At 37.3% G+C, this 11,711-nt stretch overlaps 1 protein-coding gene across 2 annotated transcripts; it reads left to right on the top strand.

Annotated features, from left to right (window-relative positions):
• Nucleotides 1–772: 772 nt before the first annotated feature.
• Nucleotides 773–3,716, top strand: LOC113068314 (brachyury protein homolog A). Of its 2 annotated transcripts, none has more exons than XM_026241017.1 (8): nt 773–1,159; nt 1,383–1,647; nt 1,780–1,914; nt 2,003–2,064; nt 2,152–2,210; nt 2,282–2,455; nt 2,680–2,803; nt 2,881–3,716. In XM_026241017.1, the coding sequence occupies exons 1-8, from the start codon at nt 804–806 to the stop codon at nt 3,143–3,145; spliced, it is 1,440 nt and encodes a 479-aa protein (XP_026096802.1). In that variant the 5' UTR covers nt 773–803; the 3' UTR covers nt 3,146–3,716. The 2 variants fall into 2 exon arrangements, with proteins under 2 accessions (XP_026096802.1, XP_026096801.1); XM_026241016.1 differs by having other exon boundaries at nt 2,149–2,210.
• Nucleotides 3,717–11,711: the final 7,995 nt, after the last annotated feature.

The raw sequence follows: 11,711 nt of genomic DNA, 5'->3' as shown, positions 1-11,711 counted from the left end.
CTGCTGTCAGGTCACCTAACATTTATCGATCGTGATATGCAACACTTTAAAATCAAATCAGCATGAATAAAAACATAATAATAATAAAATTAAAATGATTATTATTTTTTTTATTAAATATAAAAAAGCAACAATAGGCCTATTTAAATAAATAAATAAATGTGTGTGTTTATTATTTAAAACGCTGAGTTGTGAGGTGCTCGGGTTGTAAAGCAGTGCACACATATCTCCGATCTGTCCTCTGTCTGGACTGGAGTCCTGCTGGATTTAGGAGGTTCCCACATCTCACCTTCAGGCCATGCACACTTCAGCTGGCGCAGGACGCTCCTCATGGGCCGTCCCACTAAACACATGTGTATCTGGGACAACAAAAGATTAGCATTACTGCAAATATACAACTGAGTTCAAAGGCAGACACCGTCTCTTCCTTCTTTTGTTTCCAAGACGAGGTCAGGAATAGGGAAACAAGTTTGGATTAGGCCACTCTCCTGCCACACACATCCAAAGTGACATCTTGATAGACGAATAATAACGAAACAGGCTTTATTAAAAATAATAACTGGCCAATAAAATAAAAGTGAGAAATATTTCAACGAAAGACAGAAGCCCTAGTTAATGAATTGTTACAGTTGCGCTTATACTTTTGTTCATGATGTAACATTATTTATTTATTTAACACAAAGGGCTGTATCTTAAATGTTTTCATTGACTGTAAACTTTCAAACGCTTTGTAATGGACTTCTGTGTAAGTTAAAAATTCTTTCCGTTTGTGGCGACAGATTATCGGGCGCTATTAGTGCGCGATGGGCCTGGTCTCGCGCTCCGGGTCACGCCCCGTGACAGCGGGAGCTCAGTATCGGGCCTTTAAAAAGACCCCGGGCGCGTTGAAAGCGCAGATAGAGACGCGCTGTCAACGCATCGCGACCACACAGGATCTAGTGCACTCGGACTTATCTCAGTCTCTGACCGGAAATATGTGTTCCTCGAGTCCCGACCAGCGCCTGGATCACCTGCTGAGCGCCGTGAAGAGCGAGTTTCAGGACGGCAGCGAGAAGAGCGACGCGTCGGAGCGCGATATTAAACTCTCCCTGGAAGACGCGGAGCTATGGAGCAAGTTCAAAGAACTCACTAATGAAATGATTGTCACTAAAACTGGACGGTCAGTTGAGATTTAACGATAGATGCACTAAAACACTTCCTTTAAATTAAAGAAAATATTTTATTTTTTTATTTATTTTTTGCGTTAATGCTCCAAATCTAACATAACATAAAAAATAAAAATAAAAAATAATGAAGAGAGAAATTCCGATAGTTCATTAGCGGTCGCGTTTCACGTGAATTCTGTTTAGATGTTTTTGACCGGTCTTTGTCTCCTCTTCTAGGCGGATGTTTCCCGTGCTCCGAGCCAGTGTCACCGGTCTGGACCCCAACGCTATGTACTCGGTCTTGCTGGACTTCGTGGCGGCCGATAATAATCGGTGGAAATATGTGAACGGTGAATGGGTGCCGGGAGGGAAGCCCGAGCCTCAGAGCCCGAGCTGCGTCTACATCCACCCAGACTCACCCAACTTCGGCGCGCACTGGATGAAAGCGCCCATCTCCTTCAGCAAAGTCAAACTCTCCAATAAACTCAATGGAGGAGGACAGGTAACGACACTCTTAGTTCTCAACGGAGAAATCAATCATTAAAAAAGAATACAGTTTTTTGTTAGTAGCTGAATTGTTTTATTGAATTATATTAAATATGAAAATAATTGTATTTCTTTTTTTTTTTTTTAGATTATGTTGAACTCTTTGCACAAATACGAGCCCAGGATTCACATAGTGAAGGTCGGAGGGGTCCAGAAAATGATCAGCAGTCAGTCTTTTCCTGACACTCAGTTTATAGCGGTCACAGCTTATCAGAATGAAGAGGTGAGAGTTTGTTGAGTAAAGCCCGAGATGCATCCTCAACCTTGAAGGATATTTTCCTCTTTATTAATGCGCTCTAATTCCAATTCAGATCACAGCGCTGAAGATCAAGCACAACCCATTTGCCAAAGCATTCCTGGATGCCAAAGAAAGGTACAATAAAAAATACAATTACTAGACATCATTTTTCAGTTATGTGTTTATTGACATTATTACAACTGAACATGATTTCACCAGAAGTGACCACAAGGACGTCCCAGACCACAGCACTGACAACCAGCAATCTGGATACTCTCAACGTGAGTAAACTTCTAAAACACCCCTCAAACTGTCTCTTATAGCAGGTTTAACACGTGTCTTCCTCCAACAGTCGGTGGCTGGTTCCTGCCCAGTAACGGCTCCATGGGCCCCAGCAGCAGCCCTCCTCAGTTCAACGGGGCCCCGGTTCACTCCTCCGGCTCGTACTGCGAGAGATACTCCAGCCTGAGGAACCACAGAGCTGCTCCGTACCCCAGCCATTACCCCCACCGCACCTCCACCAGCAGTAAGAGCACTTTATACACCCCTAAAATAAAGCATCGACAGTTCCACGAAGAACCTCAAACATCCGTGGAATCTTTCCATTCCACAAAAGCTTCTTTGGAATTTTAGAATGTTCTTCTTCTGTGACATCACTGTTTTAGAACCTGGTTTTTAGGAGTGTAGTTGCTTGCACCAGAATGGGTTTTATTGCATCTCATTGATCTGGCTCTTGTGTTGTGCTTGTAGATAACTACATGGACAGCTCTTCAGGAAGTCTGGCTTCTCACGACAGCTGGTCGGCGCTGCAGATACCCAACTCCAGTGGCATGGGTTCCCTGTCCCACAGCACCAACACCACCTCCAACACCAGGTCAGTGCTTCTACATCTGAACACAGATCTGTTTTATAGTGGATTCGCTGGCTAACTGTGCGGTTCCTGTGTTACAGTCAGTACCCAAGCTTGTGGTCGGTGGCGGGGACGACCCTCACCCCCTCGGGCTCAGCATCGGGGTCCATCTCGGGCGGCCTGACGTCTCAGTTCCTGCGCGGCTCCTCGGTGTCGTACTCGGGGCTGAGCTCCTCTCTGCCCGTGTCCTCTCCCTCCTCTATGTATGACCCGGGCCTGAGCGAGGTGGGTGTGGGAGACGCTCAGTTCGAGAGCTCCATCACCAGACTCACCGCGTCCTGGACGCCCGTGGCACAGAGCTACTGAGAGCCATCAGACTGGGACTCTCTGGACTCCATCTGACGGGAAGATCCTACTGACGCTGCTTCCAGAGGGAGCGCAGAAGAGCCTCTCGTGGTTTCGATCGTCAGAATGCCTTTCGAATGGAAACGGGCTGGTTTTCTTGATCCATGTCTGTATGGAATGACGTAAAGCAGTCAAGACCTGGCGAGAGACAATCACTTGCTATCTATATTTGCAAAAACCGTCATTCGAATTTTAGACGTTTGGAATAAAAATGGGACCGAGTATGGTGTTTATTGTTCCTAATAAAATTATCTAAAAGAGTAATGAGACCAAATCGAGCTGTTGACCAATTAAAATGTATATGTGTGTAAATAAAAAGAAATGAATGCCCATTTTAATGGTATTACAGTAACAGAAACAGTGCTTTCTTTGCTGTTTAGTTTGAAAGCGGTTTGAGAAGTGACCCTGTAGTTTGTCTGCAATCCGTCCTGTAGAGAAATCATTTGTACATATCTGTCTATTTGTATTTGTTACACTCTTGGTGAGTTTTATTTATGTCATTTTAATAATAAATTAACGTTTTTCTTTCAAATATTTGTCAGTAGTCTTATTTTTTTTAATGCTTATCATATTATTTACCTGTTTTTGCACTGACCTTCAACCTTTAAACATTTTGATTGTTCAAAAGTTTACTTTTTTTTTCTTTTAACGATAAAAACTTCAATACTGTTGCAAACTATTTCTATGTTAAAAAAAAATGCTGTTCATGTTAATATCTTATTTTTTTCTCCCGTCAAACACTTTTTAGTAGTCTTTATTATTTGACTTCAAATAATACAAATGACTTTGTGTACAAATCTTGACATTGTAAAGAACAACAAAAAAAGCACAATTATAATTATCAGAATACCAATCAATTTAAGAAGGGGCATGTTTACAAAATTGAATTAGCAATGTTTCAATGGTTGTTTCATATGAAACATTTCATTATTAATAGCAGGATTTAAAATGTGCTTGTTCAGAATACATTTTAGCGTTTATTCTGTCTAAATTAGGTATTGCACATTATCAATCTGATAAAATACAAGCCTTTCTTTAGAACAATGTTTAACCACTTAGTTTGCAGTTGCTATCACTTTGTATTTATAGTTCGACATCTCGATGAAGAATGAATTTCAGTGGTGTATAATCAGTTTCAGTACATCGATGACCGTTGCGTTGGTGTGAGTTTGGATCTGATGAGCAGCAGCAGGTGTGTGTTCATCTCTAGAGAGATAGAGATTCACAGCATCTTGTAAACTCTCACAGCGCTTCAGTCTGCAGATCTGTGTGACACATGGTTAACACCATGTCAAAAAATAAAAGAAAATTAATTAAAAAAAACTGATCCCGACACTCATTGATAAAACTGAACTGACAAAGCTTAAAAAAGTTATGTAATATTCTAAATAGCAAGTGACACATTCACAAACATGATGTTAATGTTACACGCTTCATATCTTTTTAACACACACACACACACACACATATATATATTTGTGTCATATGTCTTTTATGTATATTGTTGGAGGTCTCTGAGATTTTAACCAGGGACTAATAATAATATGAATAATAATAATAATAATAATATTTATTGAGCTGCTGATGTCTCTGAAGCTGGAGATCTGCGCTCTGAGGCCGTGATCGAACACTCAACACCTGAGCGTAAATGAAGCCTGGAGGTCGCAGGGCCACAGGCAAACAATAATGAAGGAGCAATGTGACAGCCAGCTGTGTGTGTATGTGTGTGTGTGTGTGTTTCTGAACAGATCTCTGTTGACCTGTGTGGAGGATCTGAGCTCTCACAGCATGAAGTCCTGAAAAGCTCTTTGTAAACTCTTTGCAGACTGCTTGGATGAGCACTTCTACATAATGCACAGGTTTTTACATGCTGAGAGACAAAATCTTGTAATAAATGAGTAAACCAAGGTTAAGAACAACATGTATTTATGCTGCTGCTGGCAGAAAAATGTACACTTAGAAATGCATGAGCTGAAATGAGTGCTTATGTGCAATATCAAAAATAAATAAATAAATAAATATTTTTTCAAAACAGAGTGTCAGTTGTTACCTATTTGTGCACTGACCTTCAACGGCAAAACCTTTTGAATATACTATCGTTCATAAGTTTTGGCCATTAGATTTATTTTTTAATTAATACTTTTATTCAGCAATGATGCAAACTGATCAAAAATAGCAGTAAAGTAATTTATAATGTTAAAAAGGGTATCTATCTATAATATATACAGGTGCTGGTCATATAATTAGAATAATCATCAAAAAGTTGATTTATTTCACTAATTCCATTCAAAAAGTGAAACTTGTATATTATGTTCATTCATTACACACAGACTGATATATTTCAAATGTTATTATTTTAATTTGGATGATTATAACTGACAACTATGGAAAATCCCAAATTCAGTATCTCAGAAAATGTGAATATTGTGAAAAGGTTCAATATTGAAGACACCTGGTGCCACACTTTAATCATCTAATTAACTCAAAACACCTGCAAAGCCTTTAAATGGTCTCTCAGTCTAGTTCTGTAGGCTCCACAATCATGGGGAAGACTGCTGACTTGACAGTTGTTCAGAAGATGACATTGACTCCTTGCACAAGGAGGGCAAGACACAAAAGGTCATTACAAAAGAGGCTGGCTGTTCACAGAGCTCTGTGTCCAAGCACAATAATAGAGAGGCGAAGAGAAGGAAAAGATGTGGTAGAAAACATTGTACAAGCAATAGGGATAACCGCACACTGGACAGGATTGTGAAACAAAACCCATTCAAAAATGTGGGGGAGATTCACAAAGACTGGACTGCAGCTGGAGTCAGTGCTTCAAGAACCACTACACACAGACGTATGAAAGACATGGGTTTCAGCTTCGCATTCCTTGTGTCAAGCCACTCTTGAACAACAGAGAGTGTCAGAAGCATCTGGCTTCAAAAAGGACTGGACTGCTCCTGAGTGGTCCAAAGTTATGTTCTCTGATGAAAGTAAATTTAGCATTTCCTTTGGAAATCAGAGTCCCTGAGTCTGGAGGAAGAGAGGAGAGGCACACAATCCATGTTGCTCGAGGTCCAGTGTAAAGTTTCCACAGTCAGTGATGGTTTGTGGTGCCATGTCATCTGCTGGTGTTGGTCCACTGTGTTTTCTGAGGTCCAAGGTCAACACAGCCGTATACCAGGAAGTTTTATTGCACTTCATGCTTCCTGCTGCTGACCAACTTTATGGAAATGTCGATTTCATTTTCCAACAGGAAAATGAAACAGCACTGGGCTCTCATAACACCTGAGCAGTGCCACAGACTGATCGACTCCATGCCACGCCACATTTCTGCAGTAATTCAGGCAAAAAGAGCCCCAACTAAGTATTGAGTGCTGTACATGCTCATACTTTTCATGTTCATACTTTTCAGTTGGCCAAGATTTCTAAAAATCCTTTCTTTGTATTATTCTTAAATTATATTCAAATTTTCTGAGATACTGAATTTGGGATTATACTTAGTTGTCAGTTATAATCATCAAAATTACAAGAAATAAACATTTGAAATATATCAGTCTGTGTGTAATGAATGAATATAATATACAAGTTTCACTTTTTGAATGGAATTAGTGAAATCAGCTTTTTGATGATATTGTTATTATATGACCAGCACCATATATACATAGTTTAGTCCCGGAGAACATGATATTTCAGTTTTTTTCTTCAGTTAATTCTGAGTATTCAATAATAAATTGTTGGCCCTTATTAGATCGTCAGTTACATTTAATTTGAATATGGATTATAGTACAAAACAATAATAATACTGTGTGTGCGTGTGCGCATGCATATGTACACCATAAATAATTTATAGTTTTTTGTGAATAAATGCTTTTTTATCAAAGAATCTTAAGAAAATATCACAGGTTCCTAAATAAATAAATAAATTAAGCAGCAAACCACACACACACGTGTTGATCCTGATTCATTACAGCTTGACCGGGTCTTTAGCTCTGTCTTCCTGGCCAGTGTGTCTTGTAAATACGCTCTGGAGAGTGTGTGAGGAGAGGAGTGAGGACAAACGAGAGGCCTGAGCTCTGAAGTGTGCTGCTACACTCATATGAAGCTCAGTCTGCTTGTTAACACTGCTAACATCACACATGACCGAGACGATGCTGGTGAGAGTTATGTTTATCACACATTAGTCATTCTCCCAGACTGATTATGAGCTCTGTATTCATGTAGCTACTCTTTCTAGTTGTTTCAATCAATGTGTAACACCGCCAATGCCGAAATACATTTAAGCATGCTTTTAAAGAAATGATATACTTCAAATAATTAAACTGCACGTTAAGTTAAAATATTTCATAATTACTTCTATTGCATTCAAACATTAAACGTACTGAATGGTCTGACAAGCATTTATTTTAAGATCAAATATACTTTAACATAATTTCTATTGAAACTTGTATGTATATGTGTAATAACACATTTGTAATGATGAAGCTGAAATTCAATATATTTTACCTATATTAACTTTAAATGCAATAGTAAATAACACATTACAGTTAAAATTGTAATCAGTATGTGCTTTAAGTTCATCACCATATCAAAACCAAGTGTACTTATTTAAAACACACACACACACACACACACACAAATGTACAGTTCTTTATTAAGGTAAAACATCTAATTTTACATTATTACAAAATAGTTTAAAAGCATGAAAGTCTGCTCTCTTTTAGCACACTTAAGTGTTCTTTCATTTAAATATTGTCTGTTATTATCCATTCTTTTCTTAAAATATTATGAAAGAGAGGAGAGGAGAGAGGCTATAAAGATGCGACTGTGAAGAGAAAGCAGGAATTTATGACTTTGTGATTGTGCAAGGGCTTGTGGTTGAGTTATGGGTCCCTGCTGCCAAAAAACAAGTGGTCAAGTCTGGAGCGGCCCGTCCTGGAGCTGTGTTTGCCCGTCATCTCTCTTGCCTTTCACCCCCACACAAACCCACCTCGCCCTCTGATGTCTGTGTGCCTTCGTTAATGAAGAAATTCTCGTACCTGGGTGAGACATAGCAGCTCCAGCTCTCCGTCCCAGAGCTACAGTCCCAAATAAAACATTACAGATGCTTCGTGCTTCACCACGTCTCTCAGAATAACTGATGAAAACACACACGGTCTCTTCAAAATCTGGTTTAGTCGTTACTCAAGACAGCAGTGAGACTAAAACAGAGAGAGAATGGAGACGCAGATTTTTTTACTTTAGTTTGGGGAGCAATTCTCACTATTAACTATGACTTTTGGATCAATAAACTCATAATTTGTTGTTTATTAATAGTATTAATAGTTAGTAAGCTAGTTGTTAAGGGATCTAGAATGTGGTCATGCAGAATAAGGCATTATTATGTGCTTTATAAGTACTAATAAACAGGCAGTTTGCTAATAATACGCCTGCTAATAAACAACTTAATAGTGAGAATTGGTTCCTTACCAAAATTTGATATAGAGACAGATTTGCGCATGTTTGCAATAAAAACATCTCAACAGAAACTCAAACACTTCTTGTCAAATTAGCAGACTTACCATTTATTAAAAACAAGTTAACTTTTAAAAAAGTATTTATTACAGAAATAATATATTTTAGAATAATATACTTGCATGCAAACTGAATCTAACCCTTTCAGACACTTAAATGCATGTTAATGTATTAGAAATTAAATGTTTTTTTAATAAATTAAGTGCTTTTTAAGTAGGACTTAAGTACATCTTTATATTATATAATTTCATATTTTATTTTCTCTCTTTTTGTCATGTTTGTACTGCCAAATGCACTGACAAGCATTTATAGGGAACTAAAATATACTTTTAAAAAATATATGCATTTAGCAGACGATTTTATCCAAAGCAATTTACAGTTTAATCTAATTTCTATTAAAACTTGTATTTCATGCATTTAAAAAAATTGTGCAATAGAAATGAAGTTGCAGTGTAGTGTATTTAAAATGCATTAACTTTAAATGTAATATTAATAATAACAAACTAGTTCTTCACATGAGCTTTAGTACGTTAGTCGCCACATCAAGTAAACACAAGAGATTATTAAAAAATCACATTCATACACTTTTACACGTTTTAACAACTGTATTAATTAACATAACATGACTTATTATCAACAGACATGAAATGAACAATATCACAATACAATTTAGAATATTAACTTATTAATAAAGGCGGTACAAATGTTGCTCGTGTCAGTGTTAGTGAAGATATTTAAAGCAATAATTACCAGTTATTTTCTGAATTAAGAGAAACATTTGGGGTTTTAACTGACTTACCAGTTCACTAAGTACTAAGTTGGTCTTCTTGGAATAATAAAACAAAATAAAAAAATAAATGTTGTGGTTGTGTTAAACATCATCAAATGTTTGTCTACCATTTTGACGAGTGAGCTGTGGTACTGTCTACAAGAGGCAAACTTACTATTACGACTGTAACTTTTAAGTATACTTTAAGTATAACAGTAGCAAACTTTGAGTACACTACTAGTTTACCTCTATGTTTGTAGTTTGTACTGCAATTATACTAAAAGTGAACTTATAGGTACACTGAGAGTTTACTAATTAAACACTTTGTACACTTTGAAGTATAGTCTCAGTAAACTACTAGTTTAGTAGCTTTATACTGCAAGTATACTCATGAGTTTGGGAGCACACGATAGGTAAAAACTGAGAGCCTAAATGCACTGTAAGTCGCTTTGGATAAAAGTGTCTGCTAAATGCATACATTTTATTTAATTTAATTAAAAATTTCTTAAAGTTTTTTTAAGTGAACATTACATCATACATTAAGTACACTACAATGTCCCTGTTTAGGTTTGAATTTGTATATATTTTATCTGAACTTACAAAACATCCAATGGCTCGACGGCGCCACCTGACGGCCAGGAGAAGGACTGTCAGGGATCAGTGGACAACGCTGCCCTCTTGTGCTGCTTGATCTAGAATACATTAAATAAAACACTAAAATGTTTAAACAGTCAAATTCTTTAAGTCTTAAAACAGCAGAAAAAATGCTTAACGTAAAAAAAGCTTTTAAAAAATACTTATGTTTTTTTTACTATCATTAAAAGATTGGTGGAAGGTAGAAGATTATGGAGTTTCTTTTTTGTTTTGTTTTTATTCAATCAAACGAATTATTTGTAATAAAGACTGAAAAAAAGTCTTAAAGCTCAAAAAAAGAAAAGAAATTGATAACAAAATGATTTACAGTGCGTGTAAATGTTTATATTTTTTTCTTTGTGCACTTCAAACACAAATGGGATCTGATGAATAATTTGCTCGCAGTAAATCTGTGTCTCAGTGTGCGGTCTCTACTCGCCAGGATGAAAAGGCCTTTATCAATTGGTCACTCTCGATTGAAGTGACAGGTTGACCACGCCCACTGCCGGGGCCCAATGGCTGCTGGGAAATTATCTTTTGTGAATAATTATTTGTATTTATCTATGGGAGTTTGCAGCAGTGACAACAGCATTCTGTAAACAAACTCACTCATATTCAGTAGTTCACATATATGTATGCAGACTTGCCAAGTGCTGTTTCGATCTAGTGATGACGAATGCAGAATATTGTGTGTAATTTATGGTGTTTAAAACATACCTGTGAACTCACATTTCACCCGGGAAGTTTTGATAGCATTTTCTTTTCATTTTACCTCTGTATATGCCTGCAATAATGTATTGTTTACTCATGTATAGGCCATAATTCTGCTGTTCCACAAGCGCCACCTTCCGGCGAAGAGCGAATTTGCGTATTCTTTTATATTCACATTTTAAACAGTGTTGTAAACTAGCGTATCAATAAGAAAAACAAATCGAAATTTGACGAATATAATTATCAGGAAGCAAAAAAATCAAGGCGCCCCTGGCTAAGATAACTAATTTACTATCAGGTGACATTTTGCCATTAGGCCTACCTTCTTTACTGTATACAGCACACAAATATATTATGAAAAAATACAGTAATTTACCAGTAAATGATTTTTTCATGTCGCAAAGATTGTTGTGTGTTTCTAGAGACAAGACTGATTTACTACAGCTGAGATTTTGCCAATACCTTCCTTACTTGAAGTGTGTGTGTGTGTGTGTGGTTTAGAAGGACGCTTCATATGCATACACACTATAAGGACAGAAGTGCTTCTACACACAGAGGGGGAGCTCAAACTCAAAATCTCTCCATGAAAGATGTGAATACACCAGTGTGAACCGTAGTAGGAGCATAATGATAAATAATCCTATTGATTCAAGCATTCAGCAATTAAACGCATACAATCTGGGCCAATATGAACCCAGTAACCCAGTTATCCTCAGCTCTGTATGGACAGCTGTTGGAGAACTTTAGTTATGTTGAGATAATGAGATAATTTAGTCGTGATAACGAGAAAACGAGACGAAAAAAACAAACATTTAATTACGTTTTCAGTCACATCTAAAATTCACTTATCAGGAAGCAATTACATAACTTTTAAATCATAACGATCTTACATCAGTGTGGGACTTGACTGCCAAT

The sequence above is a fragment of the Carassius auratus genome, linkage group LG44F (assembly GCF_003368295.1).
Source record: "Carassius auratus strain Wakin linkage group LG44F, ASM336829v1, whole genome shotgun sequence".
Classification (NCBI taxonomy): Eukaryota; Metazoa; Chordata; class Actinopteri; order Cypriniformes; family Cyprinidae; genus Carassius; species Carassius auratus.
Note: the sequence above shows the minus strand (reverse complement) of the source record. Positions and strands in the feature narration are given on the sequence as shown.

Coding starts and splice junctions, on each gene's coding strand:
- LOC113068314 (XM_026241016.1), top strand. CDS start 804: ATGGGCCTGGTCTCGCGCTCCGGGTCACGCCCCGTGACAGCGGGAGCT. Junction 1,160..1,382: donor ATTGTCACTAAAACTGGACG/GTCAGTTGAGAT, acceptor CTCCTCTTCTAG/GCGGATGTTTCCCGTGCTCC. Junction 1,648..1,779: donor AACTCAATGGAGGAGGACAG/GTAACGACACTC, acceptor TTTTTTTTTTAG/ATTATGTTGAACTCTTTGCA.